General features: G+C 39.4%; 1 protein-coding gene across 2 annotated transcripts in view; it reads right to left on the minus strand.

Moving 5' to 3' along the window:
• DNAH11 (dynein axonemal heavy chain 11) overlaps positions 1–23,231 on the minus strand; it is a 349,268-nt gene that overhangs the window by 68,735 nt on the left and 257,302 nt on the right. For both annotated transcript variants that reach the window (XM_053218315.1, XM_053218314.1), the window contains 3 exons: positions 19,180–19,350; positions 9,478–9,713; positions 8,159–8,281 (listed from right to left, as the gene is read on the minus strand). In XM_053218315.1, coding sequence (XP_053074290.1) covers positions 8,159–8,281; positions 9,478–9,713; positions 19,180–19,350 — 530 coding nt within the window. The remainder of the gene's footprint in view (positions 1–8,158; positions 8,282–9,477; positions 9,714–19,179; positions 19,351–23,231) is intronic.

The raw sequence follows: 23,231 nt of genomic DNA on the forward strand, positions 1-23,231 counted from the left end.
TTTTAATTTTGCATATCACCTTCTAGTTTGCACATGTATGAATTTTTAAAATTTTTCTTTTTTTCTTAGTGTTACATGAAGTAACAAGAAAGCATTTACCCTGTTTAAACAGACATTTTGTCAGATGAAAATAATACTATCACTAAAATATCAAACATTATTCCCAAGTACTTTTAAAGTTTTTATCAACTGGTAACAAAACGTGGAGTATTCTCAATTTTTTCCATTCACAACTAAGAGGTGTGGAAAAAAAAAGGAAGTAGAATAGTTCCTCCTCAGCAGAGGTGGCTAATAGTAGTCCATACAGAACTCTACTGTATTACACAAAACAGCAGATGAGTCGAAGCTCCTACCTCCGTTCTCTCAAAGACACCACAGTTCTTACACACTGGTGGGGAGCATTTGAATTTCTAGGAACACTATGGACAACAATTTGGTGTTGTGTTTTAATTTTTTTTTTCTTTTTCAACATTTATTTATTTTTGGGACAGAGAGAGACAGAGCATGAAAGGGGGAGGGGCAGAGAGAGAGGGAGACACAGAATTGGAAAGAGGCTCCAGGCTCTGAGCCATCAGCCCAGAGCCTGACGCGGGGCTCGAACTCACGGCCAGAGAGCTGGCTGAAGTCGGACGCTTAACCGACTGCGCCACCCAGGCACCCCTGGTGTTGGTGTTTTAAAGCTTATTGTGCACACACTCTACACCTTAACTCTTCTGCTCCAGAATACGAACTATGAAGAATCTCTTGCTGTATGCACCTGTAGATGCATAAACGAACCATCAGTATGTTACCATTCATAGCAGCCTGGCTTCTTAGAATAGAAAACATAAACATAACCTCAAGGCCCTTCAATAAGAACATTTAATAAATTGCGGTAAAGTGACACCACTATTTCAATGATGAAAATGAAACAATTAGAGCTAGAAGAATATGGGTAAGTCTTAGACACCTAATAGGAGAAACTTCAAATCCCTTTATACACACACACATACACACACACACACACTATGTGACATTTTTGTAAAGCCCCGACTCAAACAAAAATAAATGAAACTATTTTAAATAAAGCTTTGACATGATAACAAAATTTAGAATACTACCTTTGGGAGAGGAGGCCCAATGGGAAATGAGAGGAGCACAAAGGCAGCTTAAAGAATTTAGTTCATAATTTGAATGGAAGATACTTATCTAATTTATCATTATGCTTTATATAATTTTATATGTTATGTATTTTATATGTATCAGCATTAAATAATACAACTTAAATGACCAAAACTCTCTATTGTTCTTAGGAGGCAACTTAAAACATCAAAAGATATGACTGATTCCTTTTTCACACGTCCCACGTCCAAAAAACAACGGCTTACACTTCTGGATCTCTGGCTTAGTCTCTGATTCATACTCTCACTGTACTTATCAGTGGTTCAAGATTCAAGAGACATAATCTATTCTGACTACCTATGTGTGCTATGCTCAGTTTGTATTTTTTTCCTCACCAGGTAAGAAAATGTAAACATAGAAAAATGGCCTAAACAACTTATTCCACATCACCAAACTGGAGGGTATCGGGCCAAGATTTGAACCAAATTTTATCCTACTTCTTCTACCCTGGTGCTATTTTTTCAATTATTTATTTACTTATTTATTTGAGAGAGAAAGAGAGAGAATGGGGGAGAGGGGCAGAGGAAGGGGGGTAGAGAGAAAATCCTAAGCAGGCTCCATGCATGCACCCTGATGTGGGGCTCAATTTCACAACCCTGGGATCATGACTTGAGGTGAAATCAAGAATTGAATGCTCAACTGACTGATACCCCCGGGTCCCCTCCAAGGGCCAATTTCTGACAACTACATGCTAGTACATAAGCCTCACCTCACAACCTTAAAGTCTCTCTTGAAAATACTTTTTTAAAGTTTTTTTTAATGTTTTATTTATTTTTGAGACAGAGAGAGAGACAGAGCATGAGCAGGGAAGGAGCAGAGAGAGAGGGAGACACAGAATCGAAAGCAGGCTCCAGGCTCTGAGCTGTCAGCACAGAGCCCGACGCGGGGCTCAAACTCACGAACGGTGAGATCACGACCTGAGCTGAAGTCAGATGCTCAACCGACTGAGCCACCCAGGCGCCCCTCTCTTGAAAATATTTACATAGCTAGTTCAAGACTGTGGATTAATCACTGCATTAACTTTTCCTCCCATAGCGAGTCCTAGGGAAAAGATGGAAAAATGTATATTCAAAGAAACAATAAATTCAAAATCATGTTGGAAAGAGTACAATGAGTGGAAGCCAAAAAAAAAAAAAAATGAGGAATGAAAGAAATTCATGAAAAATCTAACGGAAAACATTACAAAAGTTAACAATACACAATCCATGGAAGGCAATAAACATATCCTTATTGACATTCAAGGAAAATCAAAATAAAGCAGAAAGGAGAAGGATGCTGTTACTGATGCTTCCACTGGCTCTTGCTCATGATGCCATATCTCCTTGTGTTCTGTGATTTCTGCCTGTGAACTCACAGATACTTTGAAATGGTATCTCGTACAATCCTCTAAAGCCTAGGGTTACGTACGTAATTCCTGACAGCATTTTTGTTTGCTTCTGCCAAATACATTGGAGTATGACCTATCCAATGCCACTGAAAAATAAGTTATTGGTTTGAGGTTTTTAGGGCATCTAAGTAAAAATTTGTCTTGAACATTTACGAGAGGGATGGTTTCTGATTAGGAACTCTCACAGGATGTTTTTCCACCTCTTTTCAGGGCCAAAGTACAAGAAGGAAAGCGTTCCTTTCTGCAGGGCTGGGTTTTGTTTAGTTTTTAACAAATTTACCCTTAAGCAGAAGGTAGGGCCCCTACAGTTTCTAGCATTATACAGGAGTCTCTTATCTGACTTCACACCCTCAAATGGCTTGGTCCAAGTTCTAGGTATCCACCAAAACAGAGACCCAGATCATTACGTTTTAGCAGGTGCCCTCAGGAAGAAAACCAGCTTCGGTGTGCCTTGTCTATTTGATTCCTATAGTCCTTTATTTTTTTTGGTCAACCAAGTGCCAAAAGATGTGAATATGTTAACATATTTAGTTGCTTTTCAGCATTCACACATCTACTCTGCCATAATACCTGAAATATAAGTCTATGTTTTTATTGTTTTATTTTTACTTTGGTTTATTCATCTTTTTAAAGACATACAGTATGTATTTCTTACCCATAGAGAACTTGTAGTCTAATACAGATAGGAGTGAAAAAAAATTACACATATTCTAAGACGGACAGATAAAGGCAAAATGACACAGTGGCCCAGTACAGAATGGACTGTGCATGGGAAGCCCTGAAAGTGGAAACTTAAAATTCTCATTTAATAAATTAAGTGGCAGGTGAATTCTGAATTAAGTGAATTTGGGATTTGCAGAAAGGTAAGTAAAACAGCCTATCATAGGAGGGGGTAATTAATCTGTGTGAATGAAGGGAATATGGAAGTATCAAATAGGTAAAGCATTTCCTAGGCTTCACAGAAGAGCTTCAATTCAATGTAACAGGCAACAGAGAATTCTTTTTAAAAAAAAAATTTTTTTTAAATGTTTACTTATTATCAAGAGACAGAGAGAGACAGAGCATAAGCATGGGAGGGGCAGAGAGAGAGGGAGGCACAGAATCCGAAGCAGGCTCCAGGCTCTGAGCTGTCAGCACACAGCCCGACATGGGGCTCGAAGTCACAAACCGCGAGATCATAACCTGAGTAGAAGTCCGAGGCTTAACCAACTGAGCCACCCAGGTGCGCCAACAACACAGAATTCTTAATGGGTTCTTCCACAGGTGAGTGACAGAAGCAGTGTTAGGAAAAGATTATTGTAATCACTCTCTGGGTTGGAGAGGAGTGAGCAGAGAGAGACTGTAAAGACGTTACCTCATTCAGCATGAAGAAATGAAATGTCTGAATTACACTGTAAGTTGTAGGTAAAAAAAAAATTATATATATATATATATATGGATTCCAAAACATTGATGAGAAAATAAACAAGGTTTAGGGGAAAAAGAGTAGGAAGAGTAACAATGGCCAAGCAGCATTCATAGGAATTCTACTGAAAGGTGGTAGTGACTATTTATTTGGAAAAAAAGTTGAGAAATTATGTTTCCAACATATGTATTAACTGTCAAAGAGTCATAGTGATGTGGGAAACAAAGGCAGAAGGAAATGGTAGATAAAATTAAGTTTCCTTATAACCTACAGCCTACTGACAAATACTAGAGATAGGTAGAGTATACATTCCTCCAGGAAGTATCTTAAAGTTAATGCTTTGCTAGAGGGAAAAACCACCTTAGTTTGACAATAGCTAGGCCCCTAGGATCTCAGTATCTTCTTTGGCAGATGAAAGTCCTTTTGGAAACTTACCTTGCCTTTACCTCCCCCAACTCCCAAGTACGTGGTTAGTCACTTCTCACAATCCCGGGGCAGGTCTTTCTGTCCCAGGTCCTGTCCCTGTGCTTAAAAAAACCCCACCTTTTGGCACCAAAAATGCCTCAAGAATTCTTTCTTGGCTTTCGGCTCCAGATCCCCTCCATAACTCCAAATCCACATCACTAGGTCATCTGAGAGGACATTTAGTCATTCTTTTAGTCCCCATTTTTGTCATCTGTGAAGATCTCTGATCTTCTGACTGTACAACATGTTTCAAAATGATCACATCTACCAGGTTGGTTTAACTACCTCTCCGTGTAGATATTCCCCAATCTACGTGGTCAGCCAAGGTCTCTTTATCAGGCTCCATACTTACATGTCCATTGGCTTCTTAGACTTCCTTTTTTGAGAATCTTAAAGTAGCACCTCAATCTCTGAGGGTCTAATAAGTGAAATCATTACCTCTTTCCCTACCACATTTCTCTATAAATCCCAACATCATTTAGCTTGGCAGAAGACTAGAAATTACCCTTAAACCTTCCTTTTTTCCCTACCAACAAAATCCCATTAATGACCATGAACTGATGAAATTAACTCCTTGAGAATCCTTTCATTTGTCCTTCCCCCTCTCTCTCTAGTATCCCTTAGTTTAGGGTCATATTATATCTCAACTGGATGATTATAATTGTTTGTTAATTAGATCCTGGCCCTAGGTCCATCCATGCTCCTTCAATCAATACTTCACACCACCAATAGCAGGTCCTTTCAGAAACAAATGTGATTATGTTACTATCCTAGGATACTTACCAGTCTTCACTAGTTTCCCCACTGACTTATGCTCATGATTCTCAAGTGAAAATAAGGAGACTACAGATTTCTTATTCCAGGAGGACAAGGTCCTTTGGTCAAGAACCACTGCTATTGTTGGGGTGCCTGGGTGGCTCAGTCAGTTAAGTGTCCAACTCTTGATTTTGGCTGAGGTCAGGATCTCATGTTTCATGGGATGGAGCCCCACACTGGGCTCTGTCAGTGCCGAGCCTGCTTGGGATTCTCTCTCTCTCCCTCTCCTTCTGCCCCTCCCTTGTGTGCACACACACACACACTCTCTCTCTCTCTCTCTCTCTCTCTCAAAATAAACTTAAAAAAAAAAAAAAAGAACCACTGCTGTTGTCAACTAGTGTTACTGATAGGAATGAGCCCATTTAGTGTGTTTGGGGAAAAGAGGTAGAATTACCAACCTATAGAAAAAGGCCAACTTAGAAGACATCTGTGGGTGCCCAGACATCCCCACTCTGGGGAGTCCTGCCAGTGTCTCTGTTTTCACCTCACCCAGGCCTTACTACCCTTTTTCCCTTCCAGCCCAAGACTCTCCCTCAATGCGGATCCTATTTGCAGTCCTCCCAAAGCTGTTGGGCTCTTCTGTGTGTTTTGCTGTTTGGTATTAGTTCCCTCATTCCAAAATTCTCTTCTCCACTTGTCTGCCTGACAAATGTCCACTCATCTTTCAACACTACTATTAAATGTCCATCTGATCAAGTGTGCTTTTTTCGACAAAGCCATTCCAAGTCTCCACTATGGAAATGATGAATCCCTGCCATGTGAACTTCTATCATCACACCAAAGGCACTGTAATACTACTTCTATTGCTTATACGTCTGTCTTTCCCCTAAGGAAATGTAGCTTCCTTAAAGGCAGGGTCTGTACCTTATTGGGCTTTGAAGCTGCAGGACCCAGTACAGTGCCTGGCATAACAGTACTCAGAGAAGTTTAACTCAGGGACTGATACAATACACAGGGACTCCACCAGCACTGAGATTCTCTGGAAAAAGACACTAAAAACATCCACAAGGGAAAGGGAAGTAGGAAAAACTGGAGGTACAGATCTGAATTTACACTCTTATAAGTCATTGTTCCCACATGTAACAGTTTAGAAAGTAGAAACGTAATAAATGCACATGATAAAAACCATTTGTTAAATTCTTACATACCATTTAAAACTCTCCTGACCTTCTAAAAAAAATACTGGAATGATATGATCTGTTCTATAGAACCTAATAGAATTTGTACATATTTAAGTAATAATATAATTTCAAATAAGTCGTTCTAGATTGTTTGTGATAAAGCCTTGATGCTTTACATGTTTGTTTGTGAAATAAAAGACTTCTGGGATTCACAATAGTACGTAATTATATCCATGCTGAAGAAAAATTAGGACTCAAATTCATCAGTCCCTGGAAATTTCAGATTATATATATATGTGTGTGTATATATATATATATATATGTGTGTGTGTGTGTGTGTATACATTTAATTATATTTAATTTATATTATGTATTTAGATCATTTATATATTTAAGTAATATATAACATGAAATATATATAGTCATATTTACTATATCTATATTTAAGAACATATAGAGACAGAGAGAAAGAGAATGTGACCAAATTTCTTACACCCAAATTGTGTTATTAAAGGTTCATCTTAAAGCTACAGAATGAGTATGTCAATGAAAAAAAATTTTAGGTCTTCCTAATAGAGTCAAAACCTTAATAACAAAGATTTCACTTCAGTGGCATTTATGATTTTACACTATATTTTTAACACATCAGACACAGCTACAATTATGTTTATGTCAGAGTTACAGTTTGTCAAGTAGCTTATTAGATTTTTCTAAATGCAACTCTGGGTAAATTTTGGCTTATTAAGCAATTATAAGTTGTCAGTCACTGGAAACGGGTTTACTTGTAAAATAAATACTAATCGGTTAGGGATTGTTTAAAAAATAGAAGCTAGTTACCCTTAAGTAGACCTATTTCCACTTAAAACTGACAGAAATAAGGTGGTGAGGGGAAAGGAGACAGGTAACTTTGAGGCTGAGACTAGATGTCAAAAAAAAAAGGGTGTTGGGAAAATTCTGAAATGATCCCTCTGTGAAGGAAAAACAATAACAACAACAACAAAGGGAAGGAAAGGCAGTGAAGTAAGTCTAGTGAAGGCTGGTGTCCTGAGAGAAGAGGCACAGGGGGCCTATGGAATGTCACAAGCCCCCGTGAGCCCACACAGGCTTGGTCAGAGACATACTTGCTACAGGTGACCTTGAACACATTTATAGCAAGTGCTGTGATGACTACTTAGAAGTGGCTTCAGTGCCCTGGGAGAATGTCCTGGAGAGTGGGGTGTCCAGGGGGAATGGCAGCTATTTGGAAGGAACTAGAGCTCACTGGGGGTGTTCCTACTTGTTGGTGGCACCGCTGCTGGTTTGGGAATGATTTCAGAGGCCCAATGACGAGTTTAATGCTTACAAGTATTTCAAGTTTATTAGAAAAGAGCACTAACATGGCAAAACCCTCATGTTGTGGATGCCATGACGCTGGATGACGCTGAATTAAAACAAAGTGTGTGGACTTAGGATACAAGAGATCTGCAGTTTAGGCAAACACACTACAGGTGTTTTGCCAACTCTTAAACTTCTTTGGGGTGAACTAATAAAGGAGCAACTACCCTCAGCTTTGTGGCAATGCGTTTTGTGGTTTATAAATCAGGAACTGGCCAACATGAATCTAAACCTATCAAGGAAACAGTCTGAAAGTCTGCGTAAGGTTTGAGGTTGCTTTTGTCTTGGAATGTAGGTGCCATGGAATGAAAACTCAGAACCATCACTAAGAAGATTCCAGTGGACTATGCTTGATCCTGAGCCTGACAAACAAAGCTATCACACTCATATGCAGCATAAAATATTTGTTAAAAATTCAAAAACACTTACTTCCCCTTTTTAATTGTGTTCCTGCCAAGCAGTGGATCAAGGACCGGATCTATTGTTTCCTCCAGATTTTCAACTAAGATGACATCTCCAAAGGCCAAAGCGGTTTCAATGGCATTCAAAAACCTTAAAATCCAATCACAATTGATATCATAAGATGTCAATAAGCACAGGGAAAATGTTCCAAATTATTGAAATTATATTTGATGTAATGTAGATTTTTTTTAGTGAGACAGAGAAAACTTTTATATAGTATTCGATTAGATTACATAGAAAATAATGAGTACATTTTGAGATGAATTACACAGTGATATTTTCCAAGTGAAATTGAACAGTATGACTAAGTCCATGGGTAAATTAGTTCTTGTGACAATAACCATGGTTGAGACAAATGTAACTTATCCAAACATCATAAATTTAAATTAATTTAACAGGTATTTTTTTGATAAAAAATTCAAAATATATTAAATGCCTTGTGGTTTTGTCAAACATTCATTTAAAAAAAAACCTTTAGGTTCGGTTGTGGTAAGTGGTAAATTATCATTATATTCTCATTCTCCAAATTCTCCATTCATTCTCCCTCTCCAAAAATAGTTTCTCCCCTTCAAAAATAATTTTCCCCAAGTATTCAGATAAGCAAGGAGTACATTTATCTGCACGACTGCAGAAATTCCTTATTCCACTTGATGTGTGAAAAGATGAAAAAAGGGTCAAATGAAGTACTAGTAAGTCTAAAAGTATTCAGAATTAACTGAAAACCAACTACATACAAGACTTTATTTATCATACAGTATTGTCATGAGGACCCAAAGACAGAAAGTCTCAGTAGATTCAGTTCTCAAAAACTGTATGTAAAATGTGATGAAGAAATGATCTTAAGGCATTCCATGTTGGGACTTGTAGCCATGTTGCAATCCTACTCTAGGCAAAGTATATGTTCAGAAATAGGATTCTAATCACCATTAGGCCTATAAACGCAGGTGACAATTTTTGTGTCGCCATATGTCAAATGCCCTAAAGGATTACGGTACATCTAATTTCCATTCTTGGCCTTAGGGAAATGACCTATTTTTCTACTCAGGCACAGTGTTTGTTCCAATCTTCAACCTAATTTCATCTTCCGATTAAGTGGCTGCCACCCAACATAAATGACATTTCAGTGAAAATACTTTATGTGAAACAGGAGCGAGCAGATAAACAATGTGTGCCATACTGTCACACTGCACAGTAGCAGAGGGGTCTAGCAAATGCCAGGACTTCAGAGAAATGAGACCCATTTCACAGCAGCTTAGCAGAAAGCCAATCCTTCTGATCTCACATACCCTTTCTGGCCCAAGTGTGTGACTTTCAGGTCAGTTCCATACTTATTCTTGATCCACTTAATTCCCTGCTGCTGGGGATCTATCATCAGAGGCCAGCGCTCACAGTGTGTTAGGATAGCGGCATTTTCGGTTGACATTCTGTCACTGGGCAGCCCTTCGTTATTCCAGGTGGCGATTGTAGCATCATCCGTCAACATGGCAATTAAGTCCAGGCCTTCGGTTATTGGGATGGAAACCTTGAAAATCAGAGTTGAATGCAATAAACTGCCAGTGTGGCAGAGCAAAAGACTCAGCATGACAGACAAGAAAACGAGAGACCAAAGCCTGGAGAACACATGTGAATTCTCTCTGGACTCTCAGAAGCCAAATAAAACTCTGGCTGTGAAATAGAATTCAACCTGGTAAGTACGGTATTTTTACCTCTCAGAATTCTGTCAACTGCAGTATTCAACATCTGGTTTATTATTGCATCTGACTTCAGGCGAAAGGGACTCTGCCCTCTACATACATCGGCAGCTGCTCCAACAAGGTGAGAGGGAATTAGATACTGGGAAGGATTGCAGGCCAACAGAAATGCATTCACTTCAATGGAGTAATCACCCCCACATAAGCAAAGCTAAAATGCACTATCTTGCTCAGGCATTTCATCCTTTTTACTCCAGGCCAACCCTACAAGAGATGACTTCTCTTTCTTGGATAGGGTAATGGAAGGTATCCCGTCTGCAGGAACTCCATTGGCTTGCTGGCTGTGCCCAGGAACTGACATGGCGGCCTCTCCTCTGAGAGGGAATTGTATGCCCTGTCAATGTGGAAAGGAGCATTGCAAAGGGAGGAGCTGTCTCCTTTGAGAGGCAAAGAGAAACCTATTTAATTATTTGATTTAACTTTTAAGGTTTATTTACTTATTTTGAGACAGAAAGCATGAGATGGGGATGGGGAGAGAGAGAGAGAAAGAGAGAGAAAGAGAGAGACAGACAGACAGACAGAGAGAGAGACAGAGAGAGAGACAGAGAGAGAGACAGAGAGAGAATCCCAAGCAGGCTCGGCAGTGATAGTGCAGAGCCCACTATGGGGCTTGAACTCATAAACCGTGAGATCATGACATGAGCTGAAGTTGGATGCTTAACTGATGGAGCCACCCAGGTGCCCTAAGATATCTATTTTAATATCTTCTTTTTAAAATTTTTAAATGTTTTATTCATTTTTGAGAGAGAGTCAGAGTGTGAGTGGGGGAGGAGCAGAAAGACAGAGGGAGACACAGAATCCAAAGCAGGCTCCAGGCTCTGAGCTGTTAGCACAGAGCCCCACACGGGGCTCGATCTCATGAACCGTGAGATCATGACCTGAGCCAAAGATGGACGCTTAACCAACTGAGCCACCCAGGCACCCTTCTATTTTTTTTTTTTAATGTTTATTTATTTTTGATAGAGAGTGCAAGCAGGGCAAAAGCAGAGAGAGAGGGAGACACAGAATGTGAAGCAGGCTCCAGGCTCTGAGCTGTCAGCACAGAGCCTGACCTGGGGCTCAAACTCATGAACCGTGAAATCAGCTGAAGTCGGACGCTCAACCAACTGAGCCACCCAGGCGCCACCCTAAGAAATCGATTTTAAAGAATAAGGATCATTCTTTACAAAAGCAACTTTACAAAAAATAAGATTATAGGAAAGAATTTGTTAAGAAATTTATTCATTTGGTCATCAATCACCAAATATTTATGGAGTACCTCCTCCATAAGAAACAGCATCTGGAGACCCCGTAATGAGCAAGATGAGTAAGGAGCTAGTCCCATGGCTGGGTGGGGGGTGGGGGGGCGCTAATATGGAAACATGCCCTCAGAAGAGAGGGCAGTAAGAGCCCTACTTGGAGTGGGTTGGACGCGGGGGGTGTCGCAGCAGCAGCAGGAGTCTGACTGACTGGTTGACCATGGAGCTTCAGCAAAGAAGGTGCCAGAAGAATTCCTCCAGTAGAGCTACTGGATATGAATACATATAGGAAAAGTACCACTGATATGAACACATATAGGAAAAGCAGCGTAACATTCCTACTGTCTCTGACCACAGTGTTACCTTAGAAATAAATCAAACTCAGTCTACTAGTGGGATGAGCGACAGCCTTGGTATTGACACACAATTTTCTTAAAGACACAAGAAAAATCATATCTTTTCGAATAAGCATCCTCCTATCAGCAAGGGATCTGTGGCTTTAACTTCTACTTAACGCGAACAACTTGAAGCAACTGGAGGTTTGAAATAACTTTAATGTCTGATGCTAAAAGGAGTAAGAGAAAGTATACATGTATGTCTTGTGTCCGAATTTGGTAGTTTCAACTGTTTGAGCACCTACTGTGCACACAGTTGAGTGCAGGGGATCAAAGAGAAGTCTCCCTTTTTATAAAGGGTCAGTTTAATCTAGCAGGGGAAATAAAGCAGGTAACTCATAGTAAAGAATATCATAAACGTTGTGCCATGCCTTGAGACTTAAATTTTCACAAACAAATTTTAGGATATTTTCTTGACAGTGTTATGTTCAAATAGGTGGTTGCATAAATGCACAAAGAAATTTTTTTTAATTAAAATATATTTTTTGGTATTTACACTATAGTAATCATTTTCATAATAAACTTTACCCTAGGTTTAGGCTGGGGAATATAAACCTCATTTCACATGTGTCTTTTTAATTCACTCTTTTCTTCCTAAGTCCTTGAAGAAGTCTGCCGAAAGGAAAATGAGTCTGGAAACCAAACACAAAAAAGGGAGCCCTTTAGGTCTCAAGTCAGCTTTGCAAATCCAGAAGGCTCCATCTAATTGCTTCATTCAGTAGCATCAACCTAAGGGTCATCCCGGATGCCACTATGATATGAGGTGGGGAAAAACAAAAACAAAGAGGCTCCCCTCTACAGAGAAGAAGCTTCTACTCTAGAGAAGGAGAAGGATGGATGTACATGCCATGAATCAACCCAAACTAATCCTAACACCACATGTATATCGGAATCCTCTGAAAGCTAACCAAGTGGCATATTCCAAAGGAAGAAAGGGAACCTTCTGATGAGATGACACTTTCATTTCCCCAAGGAAGACTTTTGCACTGCTGATGGGAATGCAAACTGGTGCAGCCACTGTGGAAAGCAGTATGGAGAGTCCCCCCAAAAATTAAAAATGGAATTACCAAATGACCCAGTAATTGCATTACTGTGTATTTACCCACAGAATATGAAAACACTAATCCAAAAGGACCTAGGCACCCCTATGTTCACTGCAGCATTACTTATAATAGCCAAATTATGGAAGTAGCTCAAGTGTCCATCCATAGATAGATAAAGAAGTGGTATATGTATAATAGAATATTACGCAGCCATTAAAAAGAATGAAATCTTGTCATGTGCAACAACATGGATGGAGCCAGAGAGTATAAGGCTAAGTAAGTCAGTCAGGGAAAGGCAAATATTATATGATTTTGCTCATATGTAGAATTTAAGAAATAAAACAAAAGAACAAGAAAGGAGACAAAGCAAAAAACCACATGGTTAAATACAAAGAACAGATGGACAGTTACCAGAGAGGAGGTGGATGGAAGATGGGGGAATTAGGGAGACTCAAGAGTACACTTATCATGCTGAGTACCAGGTGATGTATGAAAGTGCTGAATCACTCTTTCGTATTCCCAAAACTAGTATTAACTGTATGTCAATTATACTGGAATTCAAGAAAAACAAAAACACACAGGGTTGCTGAACCGAAAAAAAAAACCACCACTCACATTTCTAGGTGACAAAAAAAACCTAACATTTATAAGGCCTTACAAAATTTATTCACATACATTCACTCTTTTCCATGTCTCAGGTAACTTATAAGAGTTCTGCAAAGAAGCTATCTCTGGTTGTTTGCTTGTTTTTGCTTAGGGCACTGAGGCTTAGAAAGGCTACCACCACTAATAACCCCATGTATTTGTTCTGTCTTTAACTTCTCGGTCACATCGATGAGGAGAGTGTAAATGTCTCCATGAACTTGTCCGTCTTTCCACCTGAGTGCCCAGAGGACAATAACTCTAGATGGAAACAATTTTGGGTAACAATTTTACTTGGACCCACGGGCCATGTATGCCCATTACCCTGTCTTGTTCAGTCACTACCTTCTAAGCTATTCTCTGGATAAAAATCATGTTAAGTAACAGTTTAATTTGGACCCTCAAGGCCATGTACGCCCACTGTCCCTATCCTTTCAGTCATCACTCTGCTGCTGTTCCTTCCCGACCCAGCCTCCAGACTCACACCCCCAAGATGCACATTCTGCAACTCTTCCCACACACCCTTTAGAATCATGGTCCTATTCAGATCAAATAAGCTTGCTCCCACGACCTGCTCATCTTCACCAAAACATCAGTTCTCACTTAAGCAGTGGTTCTCAACCCTAGGCTGCATACTGGAATCCATGAGAGCTTTCCACAGCTGCCAACAGGCAGCCTGTCATCACTAGTGATTCTACTTCAATCGACATTGATTTGCTTTAAAAGTTCACTTCCATGTGATCTCAACATGAGGCTGGGTTACAGGAATGACTCCCTTGGGGACGCACTTCCCTCGAGGGCTTTCTCCGGAGACTGTTTGTCTCAATACCCTCAACACTCAAAATGTGTGTGGGAAAGAGTTGTCATCCCTCTTACTTGCCTATAGATCATTTAGATATTGGCAAATCTAAAAAGACATAAAACAGACTGGTGATTCCCTAAGCCTGGAGAGAATGGGGTGATCGGAGCTAATGGATATGGGTTTTTTTCTGGGGCTGATGACCATGTTCTAGAATTGACCGTGATGATGGTTGTACAATTCTGTGGATATGCTAAACACCACTGAAATGAATATTTTAAAGGGGTGAATTGTATGGTGGGTAACTTACATCTTAATGAAAAGACATACTCAACATCTGCAACGTTCCAGGTACCATGCCAGGTTAACAAAATATACAGAACCCTTGCTTCCATGGATCTTACACTGCAGCTGAAGGAGGGAAAAGCTGTTAACCACAGTAAATGAATAAGTGAAACAACATATTAGCAAGTGATAAGTGTTATGGGGAAAAATAGAGTGGGATGAGACATACTGAGGGATGGACGTTATAATTCTTTCTGAGATTTGAAAATGGCATCTGAACAAAGACCTGATGGATGGGAATGAGCTATTTATATTACAGCACTATATATATATATATAATTTATATATATAAATATATATTTATATATATAATATATATTTATATCACAGCACTATATATATATAAATATATATTTATATATATAATATATATTTATATTACAGCACTATATATATATATATATATATATATATATATATCTATTTATATCTCTATATAGATAGAAAAAACACCAAGGGCAAAGGGCCTGAGGTCAGAGCATATCTGGTATCTGGGCAGTGTGACTAAGGCAGAGCAGTGAGGAAAAGAATAATAAGGAGTAAGATAGAGAAAGGGGCAAAATCAAAGAGAGGTTTACAAGACATTATAGGACTTCTGGCTTTTGCTCAGAGTGCAGTGAGGAGTCACAGAAAGAATTCTGAAAGAAAATTCACTTAATCTGACTTGCACTTTTAAAGAATCACACTGGCTATTGAGATGAGATTTTGGAGAGAAACAACCAATATAGCAACAGGGAAACCAGTTAGGAGGTTTTTGCAGTAATCCAAGAGAGGGATGATGCCTTGGCCCGGGATGGGAGCAGTGAAGGTGGTGAAAACTGGTCAGATTCTGAATGTATTTTGAAGGCATAGCCTGTATAATTTCCTGGATGAGCTGGATATGAGTGCCAGAGGGAAGAGTCACGTCAAGGTGACTCCAAGGATTTTGGCCCAACAGAAGGTGAAGCTGTCATTAAACAAGTTGGGAGTGCCTGGGTAAAAGAGGTTTTGGGAGGGGAGAAGGTCAGGATTTTGGTTTGGATGCACTATATGTGAGACATTTTTCTGACACAGAAGTTAAGATGCCAGGGTCTGGGCCACAGATATACTTTTGCAAATTACTGGTGTACAAGTGACATTTAAAGCCACACACCTGGTGAGAAGTAGGTCAAAGATTAAAAGCTGGGCATTTCAACATTAAGATTGGGGAGAAGAGGAATAAATTAATGAAGTCTGAGAAAGATTCACCAGTGACATAGGAGGAAGATGGGGAGGAGGGGAGGTTCTGGACTCTAGTAAAGAAGGTACTGATGGAAGGATGGAGTAATCAATCACATCAAGCGTAGCCAAGAGTCAAGTAGGAGGAGACTGGAAAACAAACCACTAGACTTAGCAACGTGGAAGCAAAACTGCACAATAGGAGTTTTGGTAGAGTGTTGGGGACAAAAGCCTGTCCAGAGTAACTCAGAAAATGGAGGGAAGATCTGCAGACAGTGTTTCTAGTTTGGTGTCTAAAGTGATGACTGCAAATGAGAACAGAGAAATGGAGGAGTAGCTGGAGAGGCAGGGAGGGTTCAGGAGAAATTTGTTGGTGTATTTTTTTTTAATTTTTTAATGTTTATTTTTTTGAGAGAGAGAGAGACACAGCATGAGTGGGGAAGGGGCAGAGAGAGAGGGAAACACAGAATTCAAAGCCGGCTCCAAGCTCTAACAGTCAGCACGGACCCCGACAATGGGCTTGAACTCATGAATTGTGAGCCAAAGTCAGACGCTTAACTGACTGAGCCACCCAGGTGCCCCTGATCATTTTTCACATGAGAGAAATAACTACGTATGTGAATGCTGTGGACATGATCTAGTAATGAAATAGTAGACAGGGAAAAATTCGTGAGAGGAGAAAAATGCTCTAGAATTATCCTTGAGGAAGGAAAAGTGATGGAAACTAGTATAAACCTATATGATCACCTTTAGATAAAATGTCAGCTGTTCATCTTACAGCATCAGGAGGCAAGACAGGGTATGAGTACAACATTTGCAGGTGAGAGATATGTCTGTGGGAGTTTATACACTATTACACACTAAATGTGTCAAATATCTCTCAACATTCTTGATTGTTTCTGAACTCTATGCTCTGAACTCTATTTCCCCTGTGGAACCACCTTGTTGTAATTATCATAGTTTTAGAACATACTTTACAATCTCGAAGGACAAGTGCTTTCTTACTGTTCTAGTCCAATATTATCTTGGTGTTATCAAAAACATACTGTTCCAACAAACTTCAGGATCACTGGGTCAAGTAAGAATATAATTCCTGGAGTTTTGATTTGAACTAAGTTAAACTGATTTATAAAATTGGGGAGAATTGATCCATTTAGAATATAAAGTCTTCATTTCTAGGAATGTATTAAGGATGGTTGACTTGCTTTATAAAAGGTTCCTTCCAAGGTTACCTTAAAGGTCATTAATAAATGACATGTTTGGTTTATAGGTCTTAAAACATCACAAAAACAGAAGGGCCCAGCTGGTGCAGTTAAGAGAGATGCAAGTCTCAATTTCAGGGTTGTGAGTTCAAGCCCCACGTTGGGCACGGAGTCTACTTAAAAATTTTTTTCTAATAAATTTTTTATTTTTAAATTTATTTTTTAATAAATAAATAAAAAAAATCACAAAAAACACAGTCAGTTGTTGACTGGTAAACTTACAAACCATTTAAATCCCCAGGATACCTGAGACAAACTGACAAGTCAGAGACACTTAGGAGACTGTTACCTAAAGACAAGCAGAATTCTAGAAACACCCTATATGATAAGAAGAAATAACAACAGATGCTTCTTGAGAGGGCAGGACAAACGCTTTCAGAAGAAAGTTAATTTAAAAAATTAACATTGACCAATTTTAGCTCCTCTTGGGACTCTGGCATAGGCTCATACAGGTGTCATGGTCTTCCCACTCTGCTGTTATCAAATCTAAAGGAGTAAAAGATAACTAGCTCATTAACTGGAACCCCCTTTCCGTAAGGACAAACATTTGTTCCACATGATACAAAAATACAGATTCAAAGGAGTACACGCACCCTGACGTTTACAGCAGCATTATCAATAAAAGTCAAACTACGGAACGAGTCCCTATATCCACTGACTGATGAACAGATAAAGACGTGGTACATATATGCAATGAAAATCTTACTCAGCCATCAAAAGGAATGCAACCACATGGATAGAGCTAGAATGTATTGTGCTAAGCGAAAAGTCAATTGGAGACAGACACATACCATATGATTTTACTCATGTGGAATTTAAGAGATGAAACAAATGAACATATTGGAAAGCAGTGGTAAAAAGTGGTAAAAAGAGGAGAGAGGAGAAAAAAACCACATTTAATGTTAGAGAACAAAGTGAGGACTGATGGAGGGAAGTGGGTGGGGAATGGACTAAATGGGTGACATGTAGTAAAGAGGGCACTGTGATGAGCACTGGGTGTTGTACATAAGGAATGAATCACTGAATTCTACTCCTGAAACCAATATTGCACTGTATGCTTACTAAAATTAAAAAAAAATCTTCAACGTTAAAAATGTTTGATACCACAGATATATTAAATAATTGAGTTATAAAAGGATTATTCTTTAAAATTATCAATTATGGAATGCTTTTAATAAGTTTCATTTAATCTGCAGAAGCTCCACTGACATGTATTTGTGTCATGAAAACAACTATTGTGAAAATTGAGGCATAATTACTAATGTAGAACATCAATACACAGAGAGATGTAGGGTATCTTAAGGGCTTCCACCAACTGAGACGACACACTGTTGCATAGGAAACAGTGGCCTGGGAGTCAGGAGGTCTGACTTCCCATTCAACATGACCTAAGTCAAGCCACTTAGACTTGTGTGACTCAGTTTTCTCATTAGTGTAAGGGCGATCATAAAATAGATGATTTTTAAATCTTCCAAGTCTGTGATTTCACTTTGTTGATGGGCTTGAATTTTTCGATTTAGGCTGAGCTATTTTTAATACTTATATACAAAATGCTGACCTTTAATCTGTAAGTGGTTGTGAAAAAAGGTCTTTTATAATCCGTAATGTCAGGAAGAAAACAAAGTTTCATGTTAAACTGTAACGATAACCCAAATTTGACTTCAGTTATCAGTTTTGTTAAAAGCAGGTTTCCAGCTATATCACTACAGTGTATAAAAAATCATTTATTGGGGCACTTGGGTGGCTGAGTGGGTTGAGTGTCTAACTCTTAATTTTGGTTCAGGTCATGATCACAAGTTCGTGGGATCAAGTCCTATGTTGGTCTACACTCTGAGTGTGCAGCCTGCTTAAGATTCTCTCTCTTCCTCTGCCCCTTCCCTGCTCATACTTATTCTCTCTCTAGAATAAAAAAAATTAAAGTAATTTATTACTTTTCCTCCTTCTGTTGAAACCATCATTAAAGCAAGAAACACTGTAACACACAAGACATATCCTCATCACACTAGAATTTCCAGTCAGTCAGTCATGACAGAGGTAGAAATGAGCTTGGGATACAAACTATTTTTGTTTTTGTTAACTTTGTTTATTTGGGAATGAGATCGAGAGTGAGACAGCATGAACACGGGAGGGCAAAGAGAGAGAGGAGAGAGGAGAGAGAGGATTCCAAGCAGGATCTGTGCTGCAGGCAAAATTATGATCTGAGCTGAAATCAAGAGGTGGATGCCGAACCAACTGAACCAACCAGACTCTTGTTTTTTTCTACTGAAATTTCAAGATGATGCTTCCAAATGCTGACAAGGTAGGGAAGTGACTTACCTTGTGCTGGAGAAAGGGAACCCACTTGCAGTCTACCAACTCCTGGCGATACTGTTTTGTAAAGGATCCAACGTAAGACACAAATGCTGCTGTAAGGAGAACGTCTCCACAGAGGGTCTTCTCTTGAGCTTCAAACGATTTAATAGACTGACCCCAGCGGATCTTCTCTGACTGAAAGGCCGAATTACTCAGATGTAACCGCAGGGCGAACACCAACTTAACAAATGCTTAACGTAGTCACATCACCACTCAGTTTAGTCTACATCCTTCTGTACAGCCTTTTTAGAAGGCACAGAACTGAACTGGAAAGCATGGCAATCTTCATCCTTCTTACGTTTGAAACCCATAATTATGAAGGGGCTCTCAGGCTCTCTTCAGCACAGTTTACTGTGTTATGGCATTAGAACTTTCCTATGTCCTTCCTGGTGGATGATCTAATGCTTTAATCATGATTGACCTCTTTCTTCCAAAGCTGACAGTCACTTTCCTGTCTCTGAGAATGGAGCATCAAGAGCTTTGGCCAAGACTGAGTGACAGTGGGATTTTTAATGGTGGCTTCAGTGCTCTGTATTCCTCCCACTCTGCAACAAGGGTTCTACACACCGCCCTAGACAAAGATTATTTTAAATTTTTTAATCTTTATTTTATCTTTGAGAGAGAGGGGAGGGGTGGGGGAGACAGAATCTGAAAAAGGCTCCAGGCTCTGAGCTGTCAGCACAGAGCTTGACATGGGGCTTGAACCCAGAAATCATGAGACCATGACCTGAGCTGAAGTCGCATGGTTGACTGACGGAGCCACCCGAGTGGCCCCAGACAAATATTATTTTAAGCATATTGGCTATCAGCTGCTTGCAGACAAAGGAAAATAACAAACACCAATTATATTAATTAATTTAAATGTAAAGCGGAAAGAGCCACCTATCCTGGATGCTATTAATTAAAGAATAGTGCTGGTATTATGCAGGTTATTTCTCTAATATAATCACTCTATCGATGGAAAAACCTATAACCTATGTAAAAAAATGGACATCAGGAGGATCTCACTAGCTTTGAAGATAATACGCTCAAAGGATTCTGTTCAAGTCCTTCTATATAGTTGGATGACCATTTAAATCTGATTTCCAGGTTAAGTATGGGGAGGCCTTAATATTGGATTTGCATAAAACTGCACTAAGTATCTTTGGATTGACTGAACTGAAGGATAGTTCACTAATTCACTTTGTTTCAATGCAGGCTAAAATTGGTGTCACATTCTAAGCACATGCAAATTAATAGGAACTGAAAAAAGATCAGCAATGTGATAATAGAAGCAAAGAAGAACTCTGGAATTTAGCTTTGCTTGTGAAGAACAGAGAACACAGCAAAAATGATATATGTCAGAATAGACTGGAATGCCAGTCCCCTGCAAGCCATCATACTACCCATAACCCAGAGGTCATGAAATTAACGAGAATGGTTATCAAAGCTATTATAAATTGTCTTCTTGTTTTGCTTGATAAAGATCATCCCAAGTTAGCCATATAAACACTAAGGGACTTCAATTCTTTAGCCCTCTTTATTGAATTCATTACTTTCCTTCCTTAGCTACAGACCATAAATCCATTAATTTCGAAGAGAAATTTCTCATTTGCCTTTCCTCCATCTTTGTTGTCTTTGGATAGTAAATGATAAACAATAAAGTGCACCCACCTCATTCTCCAAAACAGCTTTGAAATTTGAAGATTTACTAAACATAGCTTATTGGCTACTGAAATCGTCAATAATTTCACCATACCACCCACACAACATAAATCATTACTGACATTGGCTAACAAGGGTTTAAGAGTTGGAACATGTCCTGTAATAAATTTCTAGACAGTTAAAAATCACTATAATTTTATTCTAATGCATTATAGATTGCCTGTAATGTCATCCTGGCTGGGGTGACCCATTTCTAATTTTGAACATCTGTTCAGCTCAGGAGTTAGTTAATGATTAAATATAAATTGCCTGATTTATTAGTCTGAATGGTTGAGACTATAGCTTCCAGGTCAATGCTATATAGACAAAATCATCAGTCTTGATGCTTTTCAGAAGTTAACTGTCTCCTGTTCTAGTCAGAAAGAATTTGTCCTCAAAGGAAAAGGTCTGACATCTTCAATTAATCCTTAAAAAAAGTGTGTGTGTATACAAATACATATGTAATTTGTTTTTTGAATAGTTAACATTATTTCACTTTCTCTCCTCTCCTTGTCTAAATCATCCTGAACAAATAAAGCCTTTGGAACTTGGCTATGTGTTAGAGACACATGGTACAGCCTGTCTTTTCCTACAGTATACCTACTATAAGAAAACAGTCTAATTAACTGGTACTTTTTCATTTTCTTAGGTGCCTCACAAATAGTAAATGTTTCAAACTACTCAAATTATACCACTTTCAATAGAAACAGGTATAAACCTCACTAGTAGCAGTGGAATTTCTCAACTGATCTAAGAACAAATCTTCAAAGGGCTACAGTATATATATATATATATATTTTAACACAAAAGGCTTCTCAAACCCAACCATCCAGGAGCTCCTGGGTGGCTCAGTTGGTTGAATGTCCAACTTCAGCTGAGGTCATGATCTTGCGGTATGCGGGTTCAAGCCCCACGTTGGGCTCTGTGCTGACAGCTCAGAGCCTAGAGCCTGTTTCAGAGTCCGTTTCTTCCTCTCTTCCCCTCCCTCGCTCGCACTCTCTCTCTCAAAAATAAATAAACATTAAAAAAAAAAAACCTCAGCCATTCACTCATTCAACAAATATCTATTGGTGCCTATGATGTGCCAAGAATTATTCTGTGTGGGATCAAGCAGTGCAGAAAACCGATGTAGTTCCTGTTCTTGGGGAGCTTCTATTCTAGTTAGGGAAAAAAGACCTCCCCCCCACCCCCTGCCAAAAGTATATGCATTCACAAATGTATGTTTTTAAGGGTGTCATGTGGTGATAAATGCTATGAAAAAATAAAGCTGACTAAGTGGAAAGAGAGCTGTAAGCGGGGGTGGCTGTGTATACGGGCCGAGCAAAACTGCGTGATAAAGAGAACGTTTTAGCAGCAACCTGAAGAAAGTGAGGGAGCCAGCGATGTCATTAGTTGGACATGTGTAAGCCACGTGGAGGAAAAAGGCAGAGGCCACAGATCTAAGAGTGACTGACAGTATGAGAGGAGCAAGGGGGCCGGCAAAGGTGGAATGAGAGGGAAGGTAACAGGTTTGAGGACAGAGAAACATCTGGGAGCCAGATCACGTGGGGCCTTGTAGGCCAGGGAAAGACTTTGGACTATATTTTGAGTTAGACAATTAGTTACTGGAGAATTCTAAGACAGGGAAGACACAAATGAGCTTAATTTTTAAATTACTCAGCTGCAATGAGGGGAGTGGACTTTTGGGGGCAATGGTGAAGACTGGGGCAGTATTCCAGGGAAGAGAGGGGGTGGCCTGGACCAGCACAGGAAGAAGGCTGCGATTGGAAATGCACTTCACAGGTAGAGCCAAAACAACATGCTGATGGATTGGGTATGGGTCATGACAAAGAGAACAAAAACTCAAGAGCGAGTCCAAAGCTTTTACTTGCAATTACTGAGATGGAATGGACAGAGTGGATTTTACAGAATGGACTGTGAGTTTAGATACAATGAACTTTTAGAGGGATGATGGGTTTAACTTTGTAGTAAATTTAAATTAGATTTTTTAAAGTCTACTCTAAAAGTTAGGCTATTGCCTAACCCAACCCATCCTAACACACGTCTACCTTCTTTGTTGCTAAGAGAATTCTGATTTTCAAGAGTGATGATGGGCCCAGCCCCACGAGATTGGCTTAGCCAATCATGATAACCCCATTTCCCATTTTCCTGGCCTTCTTTGCAGCTAGATGTGGTCAATCTAGTTCTGGCTAAAGAAGCTTAAGTGGCTGTCTGCCAGATGTGTTTCCAGGAGAAAAATCCAGCTGCTCCAGGTTGTTTTCTCTCTCCCCTGAACCTGGAGGTATAGCAGCCATCTGTGAGTGTGCTGCAGAGTGCCTCAGCGTGAAGGACCA

The sequence above is a fragment of the Acinonyx jubatus genome, chromosome A2, assembly GCF_027475565.1.
Source record: "Acinonyx jubatus isolate Ajub_Pintada_27869175 chromosome A2, VMU_Ajub_asm_v1.0, whole genome shotgun sequence".
NCBI classification, from domain to species: domain Eukaryota; kingdom Metazoa; phylum Chordata; class Mammalia; order Carnivora; family Felidae; genus Acinonyx; species Acinonyx jubatus.